The 27,208-nt window shown below is 49.5% G+C and overlaps 1 protein-coding gene across 1 annotated transcript in view; it reads left to right on the forward strand.

Annotated features, from left to right (window-relative positions):
- Window positions 1-27,208, forward strand: part of COBL (cordon-bleu WH2 repeat protein) — a 304,931-nt gene that overhangs the window by 266,912 nt on the left and 10,811 nt on the right. Inside the window, exons 10-14 of the mRNA XM_052639184.1 lie at window positions 3,167-3,476; window positions 20,272-20,369; window positions 21,576-23,410; window positions 24,420-24,539; window positions 25,192-25,446. Coding sequence (XP_052495144.1) covers window positions 3,167-3,476; window positions 20,272-20,369; window positions 21,576-23,410; window positions 24,420-24,539; window positions 25,192-25,446 — 2,618 coding nt within the window. The remainder of the gene's footprint in view (window positions 1-3,166; window positions 3,477-20,271; window positions 20,370-21,575; window positions 23,411-24,419; window positions 24,540-25,191; window positions 25,447-27,208) is intronic.

Below are 27,208 nucleotides of genomic sequence, written 5' to 3' on the forward strand. Positions count from 1 at the left end.
TTTAGTTCAAAAAAGCTCCCCCAAAAGTGGTTCACAGGAATCTTGAGCCTTTGCAAGAGCTGATTTCTCTTTCTGGCTGGAAGACCCACCTTGTGCTCCGAGCGTCCTCCCATCCTCGCTCTTCCCACCTCGCTGGTGCTTATGACACCTGCAGGCTTCAAGTGCTGCTACCCCTCTTCCTTCCCCCTCCGTCGTCTAGGCAGCTGCCCTTCTGACCCTGTGTGACTGTCCCCACCACACACCGCAGGCTCCCTGAGAGCAGGTCCCCTCGCCTGCCGCCCAGCACAGGCTCCGCGTCCTGGAGCAGGCATACGCATGGGCCCGCACCAACACCTGTCCATCAGGTTCGAGGACAGAGAACCCTGGGCCCTGGGGAAGGTCATCCTCCAGAGTTAGAGGACCCGCTTGGGAAGGGGCGCGCAGGCGCTTATACCCTTCACAGTGAGTTTCAGTGGTTTAACACATCCAGCGGCGTAGAGGCTGCTCAGCTCTTGCTGAGTAAGCGTTTGCCATTGGCTAGATGGCGTTTGGGGCTTCACAACTATTTTCACCTCAAAACTTCTGAGGGATATAAAACAAGCCCAGACAAGCATCCTCAATCTTACAACCAGATCAAAAGGGGCAGACGAAGTCCTCCCTTACCACAGATGCCTTCTGAGCTTCCAGGGCATGGGAGTGCCTGGAAGCCTGCTCGCAGCAGGTGGTTCTCGTGTTACCCCAAGGTGGGGGGCTGCCCCAGTGTTTCCTCAGGTCTCAAGCTCTTGAGGTCCCTTTACACTTGAGTGATGCCCGCTGGAGCAGTGGGGGGCAGAGCTGGACCGCGCACTTATCCAGGACCTGCTCTGTGCTGAGAGCTCCCTCTGAGCAGCCCAGCGCCTCCCCCTGTGCAAACACTCCCGGTGTTTGCACTCACGTGCACAGAGTGGCGCTGCCAGTCTTGGTGTGCTCGTCTGTCCCCCATGAACTGTGAGTCACCAGAGGGCTGAGACACTTGGACCTGTGTCCGCAAGTCCAGTCAGGGGGCCCTTCCGAACCTGGCGTGCATTCTGCTCTGGAGACATGCCAGGGGCACCAGCAGTGGGCTGGCTCCACACCTGGTCCTCATCTCAGTCCATGCCCGTGGGAGGATCACCGCATCCTCTCCCGGAAGAAACTGAGGCAGAGGGTCCAGGGACCTGCCTCCAGGCAACCAGTCAACCGCCCTCCTTGGATTTCAGTCCAGGTCTCTGTGGCCAGAAACCTGTATGCTCCATCACTGTGCTCTTTTTACCTTGCAGAGGAAAAGTGTTACTTTGATTGACCTACTTGTTCACTGATGGTGACAAAGAGAAAGCAGGAAACCAGAGTCTGCTCAGCCATCAGGGCCACCATTGACGGCCGGGCAAGGGAGCAGCTTTGAGTGGGGTTGGCAGGAGGGTCCAGGAGTGACATGTCAGGTAGAGTCGCCAGCTGTGTGGGCAAAGCAGCTGGTGCCCAGCATCTGAGGTGTGACCGTGTCTCAGCAGACCCCTGGCAGGAAAGGCTTGGTGGTATTAATCTGCAGGCAGTGTTTCTTCTCTGTATTTGCCCTCTAATTAAGAGCCTTGCAACAAAAGACAGGAAGAGAGCTAAGAGAAAGAGGTTCTTGTTCAGAAGCGTTCACTGCGTTCAGATACACTGCCTTGCGCACTCGCTTCTCTAAACAATCCCTCCCTTATGTTTCTGATCTTCCTTTGTGAGCTCTTTTGTTAACTATGTGGCAGTTTTTTAGTTGCATTCTTTTGTTTATTTGCGGGATCTCAAAGAAAGCAACACCTCAGGGGATTTTCTCCTTGGTATTCTTTTGGTTTTCTTCGTTGTCTGTCTCTTGTCTGCCGTCTGGTTAAAATGCCCGCTGCCTTGACTGTGATGCTTGTGTCACTTGTCTGTCGTTGTCCGAGTCTGTGGGGCTTACACTCAGCATGTGTGTGGTCTTGATCCATTTTAGGCTTCCAACAACTTAACTTACCAAAGGAACGATCTCCCAAAAAAACACGCTGAAACCACAGCACAACACAATCGCTCTTTCCTGGATGACCATAAGCAGCATGTAGGTCATACGTCTTGAGGTTTAAAAGCTATTTCTATATTCAATGAAAACACACAGCTCTGGTCTGCAGTTGGCCCAGAGTTCTAGACACCTGTCCTCCCACCTCAATATTAGGGGGCTTCCTCTCCAAGTGTGGAGCTTTCAGGGAACAGTCTTAGACCACCGCAACGCTCAGTATCAGAAAAATGGATCCCTCACTTTCGTTACGCCTACTGTCCCTCATAATGGCTGGACATGTGTGCCTCCAGAATCTCAGTTCGAGTTGGGTGGAATGAATTCAGGCCTCCAGAGCGAGTTACAACTCTGTGCATCGATTCCTTCTGCTCCCCTACGTTGTGCACATTCAGTGCTCAGTAGCTAGTAACCTCAACCAAGGATGCTTTTGTCCTTGTTCTTTTAAATTTTACTCGACGGTTCTCTTTGAAGAACATCTCTTATTTAAACGATATCTTACTGTCTCACGTATAAAAATAAACGGAGAGCCAGACACTGATGAAAAGTGTCATTAATACAGTAAGACAAATTGCACATGTTCCTGAGGAATACTTGTTAGACGTTCCTGAACAAGATTAGTTATTTTGAACCTTGTTTCCATTTTGAAAACCTTAATTTAAAAGAAAAAATATTCATGTTCAAACAACTGTTAAACCAAGGATCAGACTAGAAATAATTGCATTCATCATGTCATTAGTCTGAATTTTTTTAATGTGTTTACCCATAGTCAGGCTTCTCTGCTGGCTCAGATGATAAAGAATCTGCCTGCAATGCAGGAGACCTGGGTTCAATCCCTGGATTGGGCGGATCCCCTAGAGAAGGAAACGGCAACCCACTCCAGTATTCTTGCCTGGAGAAATCCATGGGCAGAGGAGCCTGGTGGGCTACAGTCCACGGGGTCCTAAAGAGTCGGACACAACTGAGCAACTAACACACACGCACTTACGTATAGTCATGTACAGGATAAAAATCTCAAAGGTTAATTAAAAATATGCTGATTTTTGAGGGAAAATGTTGCTCCCATCACAGACGCAGTTTCAGGCGAGTCGGGCCGGGGGAGCTCATTGGCGTGGTGGCTGACCTCCCCTTGTGTGTCTCGTCCAGTGAGCCTGTCCATGGGGCCCAGCGGCCCCTGCAGCGTGGAGGGGGTCCCCCCAGTGCCATCGGAGGCCGAGGAGACCGTGTCTGTCGGCAGCTGCTTCGCCTCGGAGGACACCACCGAGGACTCAGGAGTGATGAGCTCCCCCTCGGACATCGTGTCCCTGGATTCCCAGCACGACAGCACGAAATCCAAAGACAAGTGGGGCACAGACCAGGAGGACTGCAGCGACCAGGACCTGGCTGGGACGCCAGAGCCGGGCCCCCCGCGGAGCCCCCTGTGGGAGAGGAGCAGCTCTGAGAACCGGCGACTGAGGTGAGGCCCGGGCCAGCGGGGACGGGGGTCCACTCCAGCCTCAAGGATGGAGGTCTCTGTCCCGTGAGCTACCAGGGCTCAGTAGGGACCCCTGTGTGCCAGGCGCCCTCAGAGGTCGCCACACCCTGACTGGGGATGTGTTGCACCTGGCTCTGTCTTCATGCTATTTCTAGCTACTCAGGTATTTATAAATAATACTTAGTATCAGCTTTTCACTTTTACCTTTCATATAAATGGTACCATAATCTGTTTCCACTCAGTGCCATGTGTTTAAGGTTTATCCCTGGTGACGTGTGTGCCATTAGTCCACTTACTTATCCATCTCTTCATGAATGGACACTTGAGTCATTCTGGTTTTTCACCCCTGGAGTCAATGAGCAAGTTATACATATGTATAGATATAGTTTTTTAGAAGAGGAATGATTAGACCTTCAGAGAAAATTCAGCTTTTTGGAATGTTGGCAAATTGCTCTCCAAAATGATGAGCTGGTGGCCACGCCCTGCAGCTGTCTGTAGAGCCCTGCCCGCCAACATCCACACCAGTATGTGGGCCAGCGGGCGTCTGGATCGCTGCACTCCTGTAGGCGCCGAGTGGCATCTCTGTGGCTTTAAGGTACACGACTCTGATTAGTAAGGATGAGCGTCTTGTCACATGTATGCTAGAAAGTCAGTTTCCTCTTCTATGAATTGTCTTTTCACAGCCTCTTTTCAAACAAAATTTGGGGATGTTACTTTTTTCTTAATCATTAATGTCTCCTTAGTTATATATACACAAAGAGTCTCTAATACTGTGGCTTGAATTTAGCTTTGTTTTATTTTATTGTATAAAAATGCTTTTTGATTTGAATATTGTTGAATTTGTCCTCCTTCTCTGGAATGTATATGGTATTTGAATATATGAGAGACCCTTCTGATACCGCAGAGGACTAAAGATTGTCAGAATTTCTTGTAAAAGCTTCAGTGTTGCTTTCTCGCCTTTGGGCTTCTTGTTCACCTGGAGTTTATTTTCAGGTGTGACATGAAGAAGGAGTCTATTTTCCCCACTGATTCCTAGTTCCATGTCAGTCCTCTATCAAGTTTCCGTATACACATCAGTCTGTTCCTTGTACTCTTTCCATAGACTGGTTAATGTGTCTCTGCATCAGCGCCCTGTTACAATTCCTTGCTTCATTCATAATTAGAAATGCAGGTTAATCCTCAGCATCTTATCCTTCTCTTTTGTTATTGAAGTATACCACATTGGCTTCAGGTGTACAGTGGTTCATTTACATATATACACACATATATTTTATATACGTGTAAGGTAAAGTCACTCAGTCGTGTCCGACTCTTTGCAACCCCATGGGCTGTAGCCTACCAGGCTCCTCTGTCCATGGGATTTTCCAGGCAATAGTACTGGAGTGGATTGCCATTTCCTTCTCCAGGGGATCTTCCCGACCCAGGGACCGAACCTGGGTCTCCCACATTGTAGACAGACGCGTAATACACACATATATAGTGTATGTATAGACACACATATTTTATATATATATACATGCATACTTAGCCTATATATATATACACATATATTTTATATATGTATACAGGCATACATAGTATAAGTATATACACACATATATTTTATATATGTGAAGTGAAGTGGCTCAGTCGTGTCCGACTCTTTGCAACCCCGTGGACTGTAGCCCATCAAGCTCCTCCGTCCATGGGATTTTCCAGGCAAGAGTACTGGAGTGGGTTGCCATTTCCTTCTCCAGGGGACCTTCCCAACCCAGGGATCGAACCCGTATCTCCCGCATTGCAGGCAGACACTTTAACCTCTGAGCCACATTTATATATGTACACACACATATATGTTATATGTATATACACACATATATATTATATGTATATACATGCACATATATGTATGTCAGTTCAGTTCAGTTCAGTCACTCAGTCATGTCCGACTCTTTGTGACCCCATGAACCACAGCACGCCAGGCCTCCCTGTCCATAACCAACTCCCGGAGTCCACCCAAGCCCATGTCCATTGAGTTGCTGATGCCATCCAACCATCTCATCCTCTGTCATCCCCTTCTCCTCCTGCCCCCAATCCCTCCCAGCATCAGGGTCTTTTCCAATGAGTCAGTTCTTCACATCAGGTGGCCAAAGTATTGGAGTTTCAGCTTCAACATCAGTTCTTCCAGTGAACACCCAGGACTGGTCTCCTCTAGGATGGACTGGTTGGATCTCCTTGCAGTCCAAGGGACTCTCAATAGTCTTCTCCAACACCACAGTTCAAAAGCATCAATTCTTCTGCACTCAGCTTTCTTTGTGTCCAACTCTCACATCCATACATGACCACTGGAAAAACCATCACCTTGACTAGACAGACCTTTGCTGACAAAGTCACATCTCTGCTTTTAATATGCTGTCTAGGTTGGTCATAACTTTCCTTCCAAGGAGTAAGTGTCTTTTGATTTCATGGCTGCAGTCACCATCTGCAGTGATTTTGGAGCCCAAAAAATGCATGTGAAAGTAAAAGTGTTAGTCACTCAGTCGTGTCTGACTCTTTGTGACCCCATGGACTATAGCTCCTCTGTCCATGGAATTATCTACACAAGAATACTGGAGTGGGTTGCCATTCCCTTTTCCAAGGGATCTTCCCAGCCCAGGGATCGAACCCAGGTCTCCTGCATTCCAGGCAGATTCTTTACTGTGTGAGCCACCAGGGAAGCCCATATATGCATACACACACACACACACACACACACACACACACACACACACACACACATACATACACACACATACACACCCCCCCCCACACACACACACATACACACACACACCCCCACACACACATTCTTTTTCAGATTCTTTCCCCTTATAGGTTATTATGAAATATTGAGTAGAATTTGCTGTACTATATATACAGTAGGTCCGTGCTGTTTATCTGTTTTATGCATTGTAGTGTGTATATGTTAATCCCAATATCCTAATTTATCCCCCACCCCCTTTCCCCTTTCATAATCATAAGTTTGTTTTCTGTGTCTGTAAGTCTCTTGCCATTTTGGAAATAAGTTCATTTGTATCTTTTTTTTCTTCTTTTAGATTCCACATATAAGCAATAGCATATGATACCTGTCTTTCTCTGTCTGGCTTACTTCACTTAATATGATAATCTATTTTTTCACCTTTAAGATCATTTTAAGAACCAATCACACAAGGTTTTGAAACATTAACAGAAGTAAAATAAGGATTTTTTAAGTGTAAGTTGATCACCAAAATGAGTGAGTGCCCTTATATTTTTTGTTTTGTTTCTGCTTTGTCCAAATGAACACTCAAGTCTCTGTGTGGTTAATCTAACTGTGGTGTCAATACTCTTTTATTTTGGTTTACTTTTAGCTATCAGTGTATCACAAGCATTCCCCTAGGTGGTTGTATACACACTTTCATAGTAAGGCTCTCCAATCTTAAGCAAAATTCCAAGACTGTATTTTATTAGACAGGAAATGAGAAGGTGGCAATTGGTCCCTTTTGCCTCTGGCCCATATTGGATACCTTGAACTGAGATTGGCCTGTTTGCAGAGGGAAATTATTTCATTTCCTTCATCATCCACTTAAATGTAAAGGAGAATAGCTTTCTGCTGCTGCTGCTGCTGCTGCTGCTGCTGCTGCTGCTGCTGCTGCTGCTGCTGCTGCTAAGTCGCTTCAGTTGTGTCCGACTCTGTGCGACCCCATAGATGACAGCCCACCAGGCTCCTCTGTCCCTGGGATTCTCCAGGCAAGAACACTGGAGTGGGCTGCCATTGCCTTCTCCAGTGCGTGAAAGTGGAAAGTGAAAGTGAAGTCGCTCAGTCGTGTCTCACTCTTAGCGACCCCATGGACTGCAGCCTACCAGGCTCCTCTAGTAATCTTCAAAAGTGTCTGGTTGTTTTGCATGGGGCTGGCACACCTTGAGCTCTATATCTGACACTAATCAGATATGTTACTTCAGCACCGAGGGATGCTCATGCAAGCTTCCTGGATTTCCTGGCGTTAACCCAGAGGTAGAATCTTGCTGATTTCAAGTAGGATCATGTTGTCTGCTGCCACAGCCGGAATAATCACAGGGTCTTTGGAACCTGATGTTTTATTCAGACAGGTAGCAGGTCATGTTTATCTGTCCTCTTCTCTGGGGTGCCGCTGAATTTGAGAGTAATGTGGAGGGAAAGGAGGGGGTTCTGGACCCTCACATACCGACATGGAATCCCACCACCACAGACTAGTTGCTTGACCTTTGTGGGTCCACTTAACTTTGCTGAGCCTCGATTTTGCTTATACCTGGGCAGATAACGCCTTCTACCTCTCACAGGTGAGGCAGCTGCTGGGTGCCTGTGCATATGTTCAGTGCCTGTTGAATGACCATTAAGGGGGACCCACTGACTAAATCGTCACTCTTAGTTTAGGAACTGGAGCACTGTGAATTTTCATGGCACACCAACCTGCCGCTTTTAGGCTTCAGCGTCAAATGAAGATGACAGCGATCTCTGGGGCCCGCTGCCCTGTCTGTGTTGTTCCTTTGTTTGCTCAGAGCTGGGATCAACTCTCTGCCCATTATTTTCCATAGAATGTCTATAGTTTTTCTTTTTAAAAACAAGAGTGATCTCCATTGACAAACTAGGTGTACTCAGAGACTTCAGCAGGGTGTATTACATTTTTCTGTCCAAATGCATAACTTTATTTATCGATGTCAAGATTACTTAAAATCGGTGGCAACCATGTTAAGCAGGAGTTACAGACTCAGAGGTCACAGGGTGCAGGAAAAAGCACAAGTTTTCTCTAAAGAGTGCAAGCCCGTGGCTTCCTTCAGTTGTCACCTTGAGAGATTATAGAGCCGCTGTGGCTGGCTTTTGAAGAGAATCCAGAAATCTAGATTTTTTTTCTGTGGGGTCTCCCAAATTTTAAATCTTGGAAACCATTTCAAGCATTCAGGGCCAAAAAACACACACACACACACACACACACCTGTGTGCTGGGCGGGCAGGTCCCAGATGTGGGCTTCACTGAATGCTCGACACCTCAGCACGTCCTGCTCTGCTCACTCATCTAGCAACTGCAGAGTCACTGTGATGATCGGGGTATCTCCTGGGATCTATCTCTTGAAAAATAATTCTTCAGAATAAATTTTAGAACTTCCGTATTCTCCCCTTGAAATACAAGAGTATCAAGTCTCTTACAAAATCTGCAGCAAAGCAACCTATCTGAATCCTACCTCTGCTCAGCCTCTAATGTCTTATAGAATGAGTTCCACTGAGCACTGTTTGAGAGATGCTGCCCTGTGTCATCCTTTACCCCGTCATGCAGCATTTACACATATGCACCCCAGATAGAGAGGCTAGAGAAGGAATGCGCTGCTCCTGATAAGTGGTGCCTCCAGGCATGTGCTGTTTGGTCCTGTCCACAGACTAGGGCATTGAGAGCCTGGCCAGCAAAAAGGCACCGAAGGCTGAAGGCAGAGGGGAGGGTTGGCCAGACTGTTGCAGGGGCTGACCAGTCCTGGGCCAGAGAGCATGTCAGGAGAGCGTGTGTGGTTCACAACGGAGCAGATGATTTCAGGTGTCCAGACTAGCCAGGGGTCAAGTTCAGTGAGAAGAGAACCTATGCTCGGGGGTTGACAGCTCAGAATCAAGCTGAAATAGTCAGAGAGCAGAGCCCACTGCTGTTCACAGAGGTGTGGTCTTGACCTTGCCCACCTAGAAAGGGCCCTGTGTTGGAGCTCTGCCCAGGAGCACACATGTTCAATGATTGGGAGATGCAGTAATAACAAAGAACATGATTTCCCACACTTGTGCTCCAGGAGAAGATGGACAGGGCAACAGGGACAGACGTGTATTTGCTCAAGCTGCCAGCTCCTCCCTTCCTGTGCTGGACGCCCCTGGGCCGCATGTAGAGAGGGTGGCCGCTGGAAGGAGATGGTACTCTGATCTCAGTGCCTGCTGACGCTCCCTGAATCCGCCTCCTGGCTCCACCCCGCATGATTCTAACACCTGGCTACTACAGCTCATCCTAAGGTGCCATTTGTGTCTCTGGGGACATGTTCTTCCTGCGATGGTCTAGAGCCTGGCTGTGATAGTGAGGCCTCTCGATCCTTGGAGTGCCAGGCCTCAGAGGCTCAGGAAACAGAAGTTACCCTGTGCTGTGACAGACACAGCTGGGCCTCTGCAGGTGGGATGTGGGTTCTGATGGGTGGTGAAACCATCCCCACCAGACTCAAGCACCCCAGCTTATAGAATCTCTGGCATGGGACCTGTCCCCAGGGGGAAATAAGGAGTGTTTGTGGTTTTCAGCTTTGCTAGGGTGCCCTTTACTACTGTCACCCCTCTGATACACAGGGGTTCATTAAGGATGGGAAGGAATGGTGGGATATCCTTTGTGGCCTGCAAGGGCCGCCGTTTGTAAGGTCTGTAAAGCTCTAGTTGCTGGGCTGTTTCTCCGTCCTCTGCTGTCTGCCTTCTGCAGAGAGCCCAGTCACGCAGACTCTTTTGGCTAGGGGTCCCACTTTGACAAATTGGAGGCAAGGATTGTTTGCTGCAGAGCTGCTGCAGCCTGTCCAAGGAGAGCCTGTGGTGTTGGCCTCAACTGAAAGCATTTTTCTTGAGCTGTTCAGTCCAGTGACAAAGTGCACGGCTCCTGCTCATGCACTTGAATTTGAAGTCTCTGCTCCTTGCAGTCATGGCTACCCCTTCCTCAAGGGTAGCATTGGCTGGCCTCCAATTGATGCTGTGGCAGCGAAGATTTTGAATTGGAAAGTCTTGAGAATAAACACCAGTCTTCTAAAGAGAGCAAACATGAAGGCTTGGGAATGACTGGAGTACGCTTTGTGTGCTGTGATCTGAAAATGATATGTTTTGCATCAAGTCCAATTATAATTTGCATTGCAAAATAAATCTATGCTCTCAGTTCAAATTTGACTCAGCAAGTGGGACGTCAAATTTCCAGAGTCTCCCTCTAAATGTATAACAGACAGTAAATAACCTGCTTCAGGAAGAATTCAGCCCATGTGGTGATGGCCCATCATCCTGAGGGAACCTAGGAGTGACCTCTTCACAGTCCTGCCCTGAGTAGGAGGCGTGACGCCCACAGACGCTCTCCTTCCCAACGCATCTTTCCTTCATGTATGATGCAGGCCAACTCTCCTCATACTTACAGAGCAACTCAACATGAAGACTAGAAAGTCCGTGGTCAGACTGCCTGGCATCATATCTGCCCTGAGTCAGTGCCTTGACTTCTCGCTTCTTAGAAGAAGAGCCATGACCATCCCAGACAGTGTATTAAAAAGCAGAGACATCACTTTGCCAACAAAGCTCTGTCTAATCAAAGCTATGGTTTTTCCAGTAGTCATGTGTGGATGTGAGAGTTGGACTATAAAGAAAGCTGAGCACTAAAGAATTGATGCTTTTGAACTGTGGTATTGGAGAGGACTCTTGAGAGCCCCTTGAACATCAAGATCAAACCAGTCAATTCTTAAGAAAATCAACCAGGAATATTCACTGGAAGGACTGATGCTGAAGCTAAAGCTCCAATTCTTTGGCCACCTGATGCGAAGACCTGACTCATCAGAAAAGATCCTGATGCTGGGAAAGATTCAAGGAAAGAAGAGAAGGGGGCAACAGAGAATGAGATGGTTGGATGGCATCACTGGCTCAATGGAAACGGGTTTGAGCAAACTCAAGGAGATGGTGAAAGACAGGGAAGCCCGGCGTGCTGCAGTTCATGGGGCTGCAAAGAGCTGGACGTGACTCAGCGACTGAACGACGACATAGCTGGCTTACCGTGTCGTGTCAGTTTCCGGTGACAGCAGAGTGATCCAGCCACACGTATCTATCTATTCTTTTTCGTATTCTTTCCCCTTATGTTTTGTGTATTTTTTCCCTCGTGGGTTATTACAAAACATTAAGTGTCGTTCCCTCTGCTATACAGGAGGCCCTTGTTGGTTATCTATTTTATACATAGTGGTGTGTGTATGTCAAGCCCAAGCTCCTAATGTATCCCTCCTCCTCTTTCTCTACTTGGTAACTGCGTGTTTGTTTTCTATGTCTGTGGGTCTTTTTCTGTTTTGTATATGAGTTCATTTATATCACCTTTACTTTATAGATTCCACACAGAAGTGATATCATGTGATAATTATCATTGTCTAGTTTATGTCACTTAATATGATAATCTCTAGGTGCATCCATGTTGCTGCAAAAGGCATTATTTCATTCTTTCTTAGGTCTGTCTCTCTCTCTATATATACACATACCATATACATATACATACTATATATATGTATATACATACATACAATATACATATACATACTATATATGTGTATATACACATGTGTATATATATATATACATACATACCAAATCTTGATTATCCATTCCTCTGTTGATGGGAATCTAAGTTGCTTCCATACTGTGGCTATTGTAAATACTGCTATAATGAACATTGGAGTACATGCGCTTCTTGAATTATTATTTTCTCTGGGTATATGCCCAGAAGGGGGATTACTGGGTCATATATTAACTCTGTTTTTCTATGTTAAAGAACCTCCATGTTGTTCTCCGTAGTGGCAGCAACCAATTTACATCCCCATCAACAGGGTAGGAGGGTTCCCTTTTCTCCACATCCTCTCCAGCATTTATTGTTTGTAGACTTTCTGATGACGGCCCTTCTGGCCTGTGTGAGGTGATACCTAACTGTAGCTTTGGGACTTGACCTCTCACTTCAGTTTTCTTGTCAATACAGTGGAGATCTGCAGTACCACCCCTTTAGAATGGTGCCTGACATATTGCTAGCCTTGAGAAATTGATGGCTGGTTTTATCATTATTATCGTTGATGTTGTTTATTTAAAACTGCCTGAGGAAGGACAGAAACGATATGCTGAAGAATCCATGTAACTGTGTCTACCTCTGACCATCTGCCTGAGTTAATTGTTTATAACATCTTTGTCTGAAAAGAAACCATGCACACACACGCGTGCGTGCATACCAGTCCCATCACTTCATGGGAAATAGATGGGGAAACAGTGGAAACAGTGTCAGACTTTATTGTTTTGGGCTCCAAAATCACTGCAGATGGTGATTGCAGCCATGAAATTAAAAGATGCTTGCTCCTTGGAAGAAAAGTTATGAACAACCTAGATAGCATATTCAAAAGCAGAGACATTACTTTGCCGACTAAGGTCCATCTAGTCAAGGCTATGGTTTTTCCCATGGTCATGTATGGATGTGAGAGTTGGACTGTGAAGAAGGCTGAGCACCAAAGAACTGATGCTTTTGAACTGTGGTGTTGGAGAAGACTCTTGAGAGTCCCTTGGACTGCAAGGAGATCCAACCAGTCCATTCTAAAGGAGATCAGCCCTGGGATTTCTTTGGAAGGAATGATGCTGAAGCTGAAACTCCAGTACTTTGGCCACCTCATGCGAAGAGTTGACTCATTGGAAAAGACTCTGATGCTGGGAGGGATTGGGGGCAGGAGGAGAAGGGGACAACAGAGGATGAGATGGCTGGATGGCATCACTGACCCGACGGACGTGAGTCTGAGTGAACGCCGGGAGTTGGTGATGGACAGGCAGGCCTGGCATGCTGTGATTCATGGGGTCACAAAGAGTCGGACACGACTGAGTGAATTAACTGAACTGAACTGAGTTGGGGAGATGGAGGAGGCAATGGCACCCCACTCGCGTATTCTTGCCTGCAGAATCCCATGGACAGAGGAGCCTGGGGGGCTATACAGTCTATGGGGTCACAAAGTGCCAGACATGACTGAGAGACTGAACAATAACAAGACGTTGAGAGAGACAGAGGGCTGTCACCTCCTGCCTGCTTACAGGGATGCTGGTGGAACTAGCATTATCTCTAAACTCTCATGTCCTAAAGGCAGTCTTGCTGGAATCAGGCAGTTCATCTCTCGGTGTATCAATCTTGTGAAACTCTCACTCCTGGGTCTGTTTGGGGAACGTTAGTTCCATAGGTGTGCTCCTGCTGCTGCTAAGTCACTTCAGTCGTGTCCAACTCTGTGCGACCCCATAGATGCCAGCCCACCAGGCTCCCCCGTCCCTGGGATTCTCCAGGCAAGAACACTGGCGTGGGTTGCCATTTCTTTCTCCAATGCATGAAAGTGAAAAGTCAAAGTGAAGTTGCTCAGTCATGTCCGACTTAGCGACCCCATGGACTACAGGTATGCTATAAGGAGTAAATGAGAGAGATTGGGTAAGTGGGTATCAGGCTCTGTTTTTCAACAGTAGATCACACTGAAATCATGTTCAGAGGCTCAAAAGACAGAAACTATAGCTTCTCTGGGGGAAGCATGTCTCCCTTAAATGTGCACTGACCGCCTACCCTCCACCTAGCAATCACTAAGCTCCTTCTCAGCCCCCACCTCTTTGTGAGTGGTGGGCATGAGGGCTGTGGAAGAGAGAAACCATGCCAGTGTCTGCAGGGCTGATGGTTTCAAGACATTTATGGAACTGAGCCTGCAGGTCGTGGGTGGAGGGACTAGAAAGTGGCTCTGCTCCTGGCTTTGCAGCCCTAGAACTTTGTAACTACAGGAGCCCTGTGACCTAGCGGCATTTAGAGATATTTTATACTTTCTAGAACTCTGCAACTTCTTAGCTCTAGGAAGGAACTTTGTGACTCTAGCAGCATTGAGAAACATTCTATATATTCTAGGTCCTACAGCGGAGCATTTAGAAACATTTTACACATTCTAGACCCTGAAACCACCTTAACTGTGAGAACTCTGTGACCACAGAAACATTTAGATATATTGTATACTTTCTAGAACACTGCCGTTTTGTAACTAAAGGATCTTTATGCCAGCAAGAGCATTTAGAATCATTGAAGCATCTGGTCCCATCACTTCATGGGAAATAGATGGGGAAACAGTGGAAACAGTGTCAGACTTTATTTTTGGGGGCTCCAGAATCACTGCAGATGGTGAGTGCAGCCATGAAATTAAAAGACACTTTCTCCTTGGAAGGAAAGTTATGACTAACCTAGACAGCATATTAAAAAGCAGAGACATTACTTTGTCAACAAAGGTCCATCCAGTCAAGGTTTTTCCAGTGATCATGTATGGATATGAGAGTTGGACTGTGAAGAAAGCTGAGCACCGAAGAATTGATGCTTTTGAACTGTGGTGTTGGAGAAGACTCTTGAGAGTCCCTTGGACTGCAAGGAGATCCAACCAGTCCATTCTGAAGGAGATCAGCCCTGGGATTTCTTTGGAAGGACTGATGCTAAAGCTGAAACTCCAGTAGTTTGGCCACCTCATGCGAAGAGTTGACTCATTGGAAAAGACTGATGCTGGGAGGGATTGGAGGCAGGAGGAGAAGGGGACGACAGAGGATGAGATGGCTGGATGGCATCACTGACTCGATGGACGTGAGTCAGAGTGAACTCCGGGAGTTGGTGATGGACAGGCAGGCCTGGCGTGCTGCGATTCATGGGGTCACAAAGAGTCAGACATGACTGAGCGACTGAACTGAACTGAATACGTTTCAGAATGCTAACACTTTGTAACTATACTAACAAAGGAACATTTAAAAACATTTGAGATGAGGGCAGGGAAGGGACTACGCTGTGGGTACAGTGGCTACCATACTAATTAAAAAATGGTAAAGTATTTAATGAAAAGTAATCTTGCTTATATTTTTCACCTTTTTAATGTGATTACAAGAAGTTTTCAAATTACGCATGTCGCTCATATGACATTTCTACTGGACACCATTGTTCTAGAACTCTGAAGCTTTGTAAATAGAAGGCCATTTGTAAATGGAACGTGGAAGTTAGGCATATATGACTGTCATCAACTGTATATTTTCCCAGGCTTCTTGCCTTTAGTTTATCAAGTGATTGTTTTGAATTCCCACGGGTGGTTTTGGTTGTCGTCAGCAACTGAATTGCTAGCTGAAAAGGACATCTTTTTCCTCTCAGACTTCTTTTTTTTCCTGTGACTGGATAAATTATTTAAAGAAACTTTCCTAGCCACATCAAAAAGAAAATGATTTCATGTGCTGGAGTGGGGAAGGTCTGCGCACACTCTGTTTTCTCTCTGATATAAACAGGGAAAGAAGGGAAGGCGCCTGTTTGCCTGGGCGCTGCTGGCTCTCCTGCGGGAGGGGGTGCCGAGCCCATCACTGGCCCCGCCCACCAAGGGCGGCGGCCTGCTGCCCCCAGCCCCCGCCCCGAGGCTGCTCCTCGGCCTGGGAGTGCTTCCGCTGCACGTGGCAGCACCGTCCTCCGTCCCCTTGTGTTCGGCGGCGGCTGCTTGTCCGCCACGGTGTTCTCTGTGGAGTCACCTTTCGTGGGAGGAAAGGCTACTGGTGATGTTTATTCAACACGAGCAGCTGGTATCAGAACGTCTGCACTGCGTGTTTGCCCTCACTTTCTTGGTCTCAAGCCAAAACAAACTGTCAATAAGAAACCTATATTAGAAATCGGAGTGTCTGCTGGGCATGAGGAACGATGCCCGGGAGAAAAACACCTGTGCAGCTGACTTTCAGCTAAAAAGAGGCCGTGGTGTTTCTGGCCCACTGTGCCTCTTTGGGACACATCCTAGGGCTCTCCTGCTAAGCCCGCAAAATCTGCCCTCCAAGCCCAGGGACCCGGGTGCTTCTAGCTTGTTGTTACAGAAAGAGAGGAAGGGTTATAATCAATTAGAAGTGGATGGGGTGGGGGAGGAATGAAAATCACATTCTGCTCAATCTCTCCTCGCTGAAGCTGTATGTTTGAAAGCAAAATCGGTACATCACCACTGGTATCTTTGGGCCAGAAAATCCGTTCATGCAGAAGCCCAGAATCCAGAGAGTGGGGGCCTCCCTCTGCCTTGCGTCGGGAGGGGCACCATCTGCAGAAGTGAAGTGGTCACAGGCCTCGCCTTGCTCCACGCCAGAGCTGCTTGGCAGCCTTGGGAGAAGCACCAGTCAAGGACCCGGGTCCCCTCCCTCCAGAGCACTCCCAAGGCCGGTGGCTTATGTCGGTGTCCATTTTCTCCTCCTGGACAAGCAGTGCCCCAGAGGTCCACACTGGGGTGTCAGGAGCAAGGGTGGGCCAGAGGTGGATGCGGGTGTCAGCACAGTGTAGAGTTGAGCGTCTATGGAAAACCTCTGATTGTACAAGAGGCAGATGGAAGGTGGGCCAGACTGCTGAGCTAAGTGGAGGGCAGAGGACTAGATGTAGGGACCCCAGACTTCACAAGAGGGCCTGGATGGGAGGTGAGACTGGCAGGCAGAGAGCGGATCTGAAGTTCTGAGCCTGGGGCTTGGCCACTGACGGTTAGATGAGGCGGCTCAGGCCAGCGTCTGGGTGGGAGGAGCGTGGTGAAGGGCTGGCTCAGGCCCTGCTGTGGTGCCTCCTTTAGGATTTATGGCTGTCACACAGTGGTTTAGGATCATCACTGGGATTGCTAGGCTCTCAATAGCAAAATAAAATTATAAACACAACATATTATGTGTATTGGGCATGGTATAACAAATACGTAAACTGCTTTTCATAAAATAATTAGTGATCATTAGAGGGCTTCCCGGGTGGCGCTAGTGGTAAAGAACCCACCTGCCCAGAGCAGGAGCTGCAGGGGACCTGGGTCTAATCTCTGAGTTGGGAAGATCCCCTGGAGGAGGGCAGGGCAATCCACTCCAGTATTCTTGCCTGGAGAATCCCATGGACAGACGAGCCTGGTGGGCTACAGTCCATGGGGTTGCAAAGAATCAGACACAAAGAGGACCAAAGAATCATTTTAAATGTTGTCTGTTTGAAAAAAATCATCTCATCACTCAAGCCGCCTTGTACCAAAATGAGCATACTCCAAGGACAAAGGATAAAATATTTGCCGTAATCCATCCATTTCAACAAATCACCCTGGCTGGTAGTGGTGTCTAGATCTCTGAGTCACCCTTGTCTTCAGACACAGATTCCTTTTAGATCGCCATGACCCTCCTGGATGGAGCTGTATGTCTTGATTTCTTCACGTGGGCTTCATCTGTGACCTGTGTTTCCACCCCCACATCATAATTACATATCAACGCAGCAGTGGAGGGAACTCCCTGCTGCCAGAAGCTGGAGATGTCTCCCCATGAATACGATGAACATGGTGGCTCATATTTTCCTTCCACGGAATTATTAAGGCAAATTATCAAAAGAGAGGAGAAGGCAATGGCACCCCGCTCCAGTACTCTTGCCTTTAAAATCCCCTGGATGGAGGAGCCTGGTAGGCTGCAGTCCATGGGGTCGCAAAGTCAGACACGACTGAGCGACTTCACTTTCATGCATTGGAGAAAGAAATGGCAACCCACTCCAGTGTTCTTGCCTGGAGAATCCCAGGGACGGGAGAGCCTGGTGGGCTGCCGTCTATGGGGTTGCACAGAGTCGGACACGACTGAAGCGACTTAGCAACTGCAGCAGCATCAAAAGAGAGGCTAAAGAACCAAAGGTCCTACAAAGTTAAAACTATGCTTTTGCATCTTGATGTACCTGTTTGCATTGCTTTCCAGTTTAAACTAGGAGCAACAAGTGTTGAGAGTCTCAGATTCCTTGCATTTTCATCAGTTCAAGATGATTTTCATTCTCTAGTTCACCTTTTATAAAGTAATATCATCAGTGGAACTTTTCTCTTAAGTTATTTTTTAATTCGTTTTCTTCTAAGAGTACATTGTTTTTTTTTGTTTGTTTTTGAAGTATAGCCGATTTTGTGTAGTCACTAAGTCTTGTCTGACTCTTTGCGACCCCATGGACTGCAGCACGCTAGGCTTCCCTGTCCTTCACTATCTCTTGGAGTTTGCTCAGACTCATGTCCATTGAGTCAGAGATTCTATCCAACCATCTCATCCTCTGTCACCCCCTTCTCCTCCTGCTCTCAATCTTTCCCTGCATCCGGGTCTTTTCCAGTGAGTTGGCTCTTTGCATCAGGTGGCCAAAGTATTGGAGCTTCAGCTTCAGCATCAGTCCTTCCAGTGAACATTCAGGGTTGATTTCCTTTAGGATTGACTGGTTTGATCTTTGTCACGACGTATTAGATGCAGATGTACAGTTAAGTAAATATGCATATATATTTACTTATATATGTATAATATGCATATGAATGTATACATGTATAGAACTTAAACTTAGTCACTCAGTCATGTCTGACTCTTTGCAACCCCATGGACTGTAGCCTGCCAGGCTCTTCTGTCCATGGGATTCTCCAGGCAAGAACAGTACAGTGAGTTACCATTCCCTTCTCCAAGGGATCTTCCTGACCCAGGGATTGAATGGTTGAGCCTGGGTCTCCCGCATTGTAGGCAGATTCTTTACTGTCTGAACCACCAGGAAAGCCGTCATACACACATCCATGTATGTATGTGTGTACATATACATTCTTTTTGAGATTCTTTTCCCTTATAGGTTATTATAAAATATTGAGTGTAATTCCATGTGCTATAGTTTTTAATTCTTATTGATATCATTCTATTCCCATAGAACAATGTGATTTTGCATACTTTGAAGGGAAGGCAAATACTCTGAAGGAAATGTGTAGGTATAATTTTGTCTGACTAGGCTTTAAGCATTCTAAACTAAGAACCAACCTTTGAAAAAGTTTTCCATTTTAAATACTACTTTAGAGAGCCCTTACCATTTTTTTCTGCCATATACTTGATTGAATATATAAATTAAATTTATCTAAACCATCGTATTCTGTGGAAGAGAAAGACACAAGTTTAGCAAATGCATCCAATTAAGTCTTATGGCAAAAGCAACAGGAAAGGCAAGTCTTGTGCCTCTGTAGCCGTCGTTAATTGGTCCATAGCTGCACGCATCTCAGCCAGCGCCCTTTGTCTGCCGTGTCAGAGGACATTAGCTGAATTGGATCTGGAAGCCACTTCCTGGCTCCCAAAGGGACACAGTCACCAAGTAAGAAAGACTCATTTACCAGAACACAAACTCTGCTATGTAAGTGAGGACGGTACAAAGCACATTTCATGCATCATTGTCTCGGCCTGATTAGTAACAATGGAAACTGGTCCTTGATTCTAACGATCAGCGGGAAAGACCTTCCGCTTTTGCAGAAGAGGGACAATCACCCCGTACGTGTCTCTGTTCTTGGCACCACGAGACAAAAGGGACCAGAGCCTCTGCAAGGGCTGCTCTCAAATCGCTTTGGCAGCTGTTGTCTCACAGATGCTGCTGTCCAGGGCTGAAGAGAAGGAAAGCCCAGCTCTCCCCAGCAGGTAGGGACATCTCCCTGGACACCCGGGTGGCAGGGCCGTGAGGCACCTGTGGACACAGACGTGGCAGCCCTCCCAGGCTCAGGAGCCCCTGCGAGCAGGGACAGCTGCATTCTCAGCCTCTCAGCACACGGTCACTTCTCTGGGAAGCGGCGATCATGACCTTGCCTGCCTCCTAACTGCTTGTGAGGCTTCCCGTGGGGTGATCTTGGCAAAAGAACCCATGTGGGAAGGCTCACGGCGTGCAGGGGTTGCTTCCCTGGCCACCTTCCCCCATCCAGTCACTGCCGTGTGGGCGTGGGGAGGCGGCACGGCCAGAGGGGCGGTCACTGCTGCCCTGAAGTTCCCTGTTGGAGTGGTCGTTGCTGTGCACCACACACACGCGTGTCCGTACACACAGCATATACACACCACACACACACAGAGACATACCACATCTGTGTCTCAGGCATTCCAAGGACAGCAGTGCCTATGGAATGGCCTGACTTTTAAGTTGTACCTGCCTCAGGTATTTCCAGAAAAGAGTCAGTTACATAAATAATGAGCTAAATGAATGCTCCCTTTTTTCTTGGTTTTCCCTAGAAACGGAAAAGCTGCCCCAGCCTCACACGAGGAGGAGGAAATATTCATGACTGGACAGTTCCAGAAAAGCCTTGCGGAACTGGACGCGGACCTGGAAGGTAAGCACCGCCCCTCCTGCCTGGACGTCTCTGCCGGGGCCAGGCACCCTGAGGGCTGTCAGGGTTGCCGACTGCACCGCGTGTGACCACGTGCGGAAGATGTGTGCAGAGGAGATGTGGCTCCGAGAGAGGAAGGCCCAGGCTGGGGGCCAAGCACACAGGGAGCTCAGCTCCCGGAGGCGCCGTGCACCTGGGCAGCCGAACAGTGCCGAGGAAATGTCCGAGCAGGCACTTACAGCCTGCTCTGAGTAATACTGATTACACACATTGAAAGTCTACACACATGAACCAAAGAAGTTCTCAGCCCTCAGATGAGTTAGAGAAACACTGGATGCCACTCTGGCGGACAGGCCTCTGTATTAAACCTCCCCCACCATGACCTGCTAACATGTGGTCTGACTTTCAGTGAGGAACACAGCACGCAGCATCTCACCAGGGACCCCTGTTCCCGGGGGCGTCCCAGGGACTGCACTTCTGCGCGTGTATCGGACAGAATAGTGTAAGGTCTGAGCAGATACAAACCAGCTCAGTGCACAACCGGAAGTCTTTCCAACAAAGGCACACAGTCTAGCAAGTAGGTAAAGGCCTTGCCCGACAACCAAATAAAACAAGAAGGAGGCAGGTTCCAGAGCTGACCCAGCCTTTTGTCTGCCTCACTTTTCCGTTTTCTGTCCTCAAATAGGGTTGACAGAGCTAAGAAACCTTTATCAACCTTGGTCTGTCCCTCAGACTCTGCCTGCAGGCCCACTATGTCCTTTAGGGCTAATTATTGGGGACTCAGGGCATTGTCACCTGCCTCTTAGGAAGCAGAACAAGAGCAGCTTGACCCATAGATTCTGTGGTGCTCCTTGTGAATCAAATCAAAAGGAAAGTAAAAATCCCAAATCCACCTTCCCATCCTGCTCTGAGGTGGTGTTTACTGAGGGCTTGGACTTCAACATCAATTTGTAAGTAAAGATACTGGCAAAATGTGGTACCTCAGTGCCTGCCCCCAAGGCATCATGAATCTGCAGACAGGTCTTTGATTGGGTCCTGTGCGCTGAGACTGGCTCTGAGCATGTGTAGACGACAACCGAAATGACCCTAAATAACTTACACCGAAGGACCCTCAGGAGATGAAAATCAGGGTGGGATTTCCACTGGTTAAGGGGCATCAGAATCATCCAAGCGGGCTCTGCCTGTGACCTGAGTTGTGCTTCTTTGCAGAAATGGAAGAAAGCTGCGAAGCTGACACCGGCCCCCTTGCCAGCTCTGTACAGGGCATGTCCACTCCCCATGGTGACACTGAGGCAATCCCAGTGACGTTCATAGGCGAGGTTCTCGATGACCCCGTGGATTCAGGCATGTTTTCCAATAGAAACAACAATGCCGGCTCCTTCGACTTGGGGAGCACGGCCGACAGTAAGGCTCAGCCACCACCATGCCAGGCCGAGTGCCCCCAGCAGCACAGGCAGAGGTGGGCAGCCGGGCCCAGCTCACCAGCTCCTTCCCAGGAGCCCGAGAGAGAGGTCAGGGCAGCTTTGACCAACACCTGGCAGGAGGTGGATCCCAGGAAGATGGAGCCCACGGCGAGTTCTGCTTCAGCACTTCACACTCACCACTTGAATGGGAAGGAGGAAGGCAGGGTGCCTGGCTCTGCTCACAGCGGGGGGACCCCAGCCCCCGGGAGGGTGATCCCGCCGCTGGGGAAGGAAAAGGCAAGCGATGGTAAAGGTGATGTCTCAACACTACCGCCATGGCACCAACGAGGCCCACACCCAGTGGGGAGTTATGGCCTTAAGTACGGCCTCACAACTTATAAAATTGTCCCTCCGAAGTCAGAGATGAAATGCTACGACCGGGGGGCATCCCTCTCCGTGGGTGCCATTAAGATCGATGAGCTGGGGAACCTGGTGAGCCCCCACGCGCATGCCGGCAGGACCGTAGTCCCCTCATCGCCCACTCGGGAGGCAGAAACCCCACCCATTGGAAAAGTCAAAGAATTCTGGAGATCCAATTCTGTAGAGAAGCGCTCTGGCCGGCCCACAGGAGGGGCCAAGAGGACCCCCGCCCCCACCACCCCCACAAATCCGCAGCCTCAGGAAAGCAGACTGAGAGGCGAGCCCACCTCACCAGACCCCCAGGGAACATTGCCTGGGCCCCAGCCTCCCCACTCAGAGGACGGGAGCGCTCTGGGGCAGGGGAGAAGCTGGCCACCCCCAGCAGCCGCTCGCCCCCTCCGGGTGCCAGCAGCTAACGCTGCAGAAGTCCTGTTTCTCAGACCTCAGAGGAGAACATCCAGTCAGTACATGGCCTCTGCCATTGCCAAGCGGATAGGGACCCTGACAGTCCACAGTGATGTGGGGAGGAGACAGGATAATACCCAGAGGACCTGTGAAGGCACAGCAGCAGAGCCAGCGGTAGCGCCTCCTGTGGTGAAGGACAGTACCACCCCCAGCCCAAACCCAGGAACGGGCGTTCGTCGTGACGGGGGGGAATCGACGGCAGGACCCCATGCTGGATGGCAAGTCAGCTGCCCTTACGGAAAGCTGTCTGCTCAAGACTGCCTGTCTGGCGTCCACAGAAATTCCCGTGGCTCACTAGTCACAGCTGCCCAAAGGGACCAGGCTTCTGTGGGACAGAGCTGTGGTCTCAATGGGGAGCAAAGCACAAGGACACATAGGACCAACTCGGCATCCGACCCCGAGTGCAAGTCTGATGGCTCGAGTCCCTCACGCCCTCGCTCAGGAGATGATCAGACTTCAGGCAGCACCCTGGTGAATGGCTCCCGGTGGGTCCCCATCCACAGCGAGCCTCCTTGCTCTCCAAGAGAGTCAGATACAAACGGCCGGGCTGGACAGGAGCCCCCACAACGGGAGGAAAAGCCCAGTTCGTTAAGCACAGGTGCACTTGAAGCTGATGGGAAACTGCCAGCCAGCATCTTCGGGCCACAGAAGAAATTCAGGCCTGTGGTCCAGAGGCCGGCTCCGAAAGACACATCCCTGCACAGCGCCTTGATGGCGGCCATCCACTCGGCGGGAGGCAAGGACAGGCTCCGCAAGGTGAAGTTCTTGGTGGGCTTCTGCCTCAGGGACGGCCTCTCCCCTACACTGCTCACAGATCTGAGGTGACATCAGAAGAGGGGGACCAGGCGAGGGATGCGGGGGACTGCACGGGCTTAATTTTACCCGGATTTCTGTCTCCCTGCCTATGGAGTGGTTTAAGTAGAACCACTAAGGAGACAAAACTGATGACTTTGGTTTGCCCACACTGCCTTTAAGGCTCTTGACTGCCCTGGGGAAAGGTGTCAGCAATACATAGTCCTTGCGTGGGCATGGGGGAGTGGAGGCGTGGGGTGGGGTGCCGGCTTGGGGAGGAATCATCCATATCTGGTCCTTGAGCCTGGACGGGGAGATGGAGAATCAGGCTGAGGCCCTGCCCCCTATCACCCTGCATTTTCAGCAGTGGTGGGCTGAAGCCTTGGGGAAAATTTTATGACACCTGCCCCCCGTGTAGGAATTTATCACCTTGCAAATGTTATTTAACAGCTACCCTGACACTGAGGATTAGCAACTGTTTCCTTCACTTTGCCACTGAGGAAAGAGGGAGATGACATTTGGGGAGGGTGCCCACCCTGTGCCTCCCCAGACACACAGCTTTTGATTTCTGCATTTTGTTGCTATCGTTTAGTCGCTCAGTCATGTCTGACTCTTTGTGACCCCATGGACTCTAGCCCACCAGGCTCCTCTGTCCATGGGATTTCCCAGGCAAGAATACTGAAGTGGGTATTCCCTTCTCCAGGGGATCTTCCCCACCCAGGGATCAAACCTGCATCTCCTGCATTGCCAAGCAAATTCTAGCTGAGCCACCAGGGAAGCCCCATAATTTTTATATAGTGTGAGGTCAATCCAGAACTGCACCTTGATACGTCTACCTTCTAACAGACAGAGATGGTAAACTGACCCTGCAGGCCTGACCTGATAACTATGGGCTTTCTTGTGTACTGCCTTATAGGCGTCATCTCCCCGTCACCTAAGTGACAGGAGTTGACGTCATTAATAAATATTCTAGATTCCAGGACCCGGCTCAAAGGGAGGGCCAAAGAAACCGTCCTACACTGAGGCAGACTGCGAGCGCTCAGCCCTCCTGGCAGCCATACGCGGCCACAGCGGGACCTTCAGCCTGAGGAAGGTGAGGGGGCCACACACACACACACACACCCCGCAGTGACCCCCGGAAAACTGCGCAAGCCAGGGTGACCCTCCGATTCCCTGAGCGACGCTAAGTCATCACTGGAGCGGCCAGCCCGGCCGCGGGAGAGGCCCTGAGGGCCAGCCTCTCCTGAAGGTGTGAGTGTTTCCTGTACACTCCTGCCTGCGCCTCCCCACACTCCCAGGACACTGAGCCGGCTGCAGGGCTGGGCCACCCAGCAGCAGAGGCACTGGCCACAGCTCCTGGATGGAGCTGCTATCTGCTGGGGCTGGTCTGACACAGTCGCAGGACCCCCCAGACCTGAGCTCGGGGACAGAGGGTCATGCACCTTCTGCAGCCAGAATCTGAGGGAAAACCGGGTGGGCACTTTACTCTCCGTGTTTGGAGGAGGGGTCCTTCCCATTGATTGGCTGTTGCTGTGTGCCTGGCCTCAGGGTCTGTCCAGGCAGGCCCAGGTGAGGTAGGAGGGCAGGGGTCTCAGGAGGGTAGCCCTGCTCCCTGCCAGCAGTCACTGACCTGATGGAGAGCCCCAGGAGAGCAGACATGGACCCCGGGTTTTTTCAGGGTCTGAGAAGCGCTGCTTCTTGGAAAGGATGTTTGGGACCCTGTCATTTCACCGTCTTGTTGCTAGGTCACGTCCTCCGCCTCTGAGGAGCTCCAGAGCCTCCGCAATGCCACCCTGTCTGCACATGGGCCAGACCCCTTGCGGGCAGAAGACCTTGGGGTCCAGTCCCAGCCACCCCCACCTGCTCCAGTTGCCCAGGCACCCACCTCATCCCAGTCAGCGTCGAGGTCCAGCTCAGGCCCCCTCGGCAACCCGGTGGACGCCAGACAGGCCTTGATGAATGCCATCCGCTCCGGCACCGGAGCCGCGAGGCTGAGAAAGGTGAGGGTGTGAGACGCGGCGTCCACGCTCCCTCGGGCTGGGGAGGCCCAGGTCACCCCAACCCCCTCCGCTCCCCCTCCGTCCGTCTGCGATGCATCCTGCGGGGCCCTGGTTGGGGTCCAGGCGACAGCATCCGTATGGAAAATTATTGTTTTTGCAGCCCCTTGGGCGGAGCACACGTTGCTGGTTTTTCTGCAGTTTCTGCTCTGTCCTGTCTTCTGTTTGGTCTGTACATATCGCCTACTGGTCCCTGAAAGCAGTGGATTTTGTGGGATCCAAAGTAGGGTTCCCAAATTTTAAGGACTTTGATTAGGTAGGTTTTGAGATCTGCTTTAACTCCATAATGATTCTGTGAATAGACTGATATTCTTTCCCTGCCCATTTCTAGCAGGTGGGAAGTTAGGCTAATCATAGGGAGGTGGTGACAGGTATTACTTTCCGAGAGATCATTTCCAGATCCTAAGCTTAAGTCCTCACATGTCCCTGAAGAGGGCAGTACTATGATTCTTCTCATTTTACAGAAAAAGTGAATGAGGCTCAGAAAAGCTGAGTGACGTGGCCTTGGTCACATAGGGCTGGACCCGGTGGGCACAGAAGGCCCTCAGAATGAAGGAGAGCAGCTGGCCCGCGAGATGGGTGAGCCACTTCCACGGAGAGGGGCAGGCACTGCTGAAAACTTTCCCGCCAGGAGCTTAGGGCGGCAAGGAGGGCAGGGGAGGCTCCCCCAGGCAGCACCGCGGGAGGCGGTCCTCGCTGAGTTCAGGGATGCTGTGGCAGCCTGGGCTGGAGTGGCCTTAGCACACTAGCTGGAGCCTCCCTGGGGCCACAGGCAGAACTCTCGGGTAGGCCCCAGAGTGTGTCCCTGTGCTGGAGAGGTGTCCCCAGCTGTGCTCTGTGGCCCTAACAGGGACCCAAGACAGCAGGTAGCGAGAATGCTAACGGCACTACATCTACCGAAAGCTCAGCCCTGCCTCAGGATGCCGGGAGAAGAAACTGCGCTTAACCCCGTGGCCTTGGATGCCAGACTGTCCTCTGGATGCCCGTGGGGGGCGGGGGGGGGGGGGGGGGGGGCAGTTAAAATTGTTAAGGGCTTTCAATTTGTCTTTACTTGTTTCCATTTCTCCATAAGTTATATCTTGATGAGCTTAGTGCTTTATTACATGAAATGAGGGAAAGTGAAGACATCGGGGTGAATGGCTAAGTAAGTGTCCTAATGGTTAGACATTGTGGAAGCTGATGAAGACAGCTCTGTAATTCAAACCTGAGACAACCTCTCTCCTCCATCCATGTCTCAACATCAAAGTGAAAGTAAGGGCCAGTCGTGGGTCAGAATGGCCAACATCAAAATGTCTACAAAAAACAAATGCTGGAGAGGGTGTGGAGAAAAAGGAACCCTCTTACCCTGTTGGTGGGAATGTAAATTAGTGTAGCCACTGTGGAGAAGAGTATAGAGTTCCCTTAAAAAATAGTTTTTTAAGTTTTTTTCAAAAAAATAGAAATACCATATGATTCAGCATTGCCACTCCTGGGTATATATCTGGAAAAGACAAAAACTCTAATTCAGAAAGATACATGAACCCAAATGTTGGCAGCAGCACTATTTGCAATTACCGAGACATGGAAGCAACTTAAGTGTCCATGGACAGATGAATGGGTAAAGAAGATGTGGTGCATATATACACTGGAATACGACCCAGCCATGAAAGAGAATGGAATGCCAACTGCACAACATGAATGGACCTTCACTTATCATGCTAGGTAA

The sequence above is a fragment of the Budorcas taxicolor genome, chromosome 4 (genome assembly GCF_023091745.1).
Source record: "Budorcas taxicolor isolate Tak-1 chromosome 4, Takin1.1, whole genome shotgun sequence".
Taxonomy (NCBI): Eukaryota; Metazoa; Chordata; class Mammalia; order Artiodactyla; family Bovidae; genus Budorcas; species Budorcas taxicolor.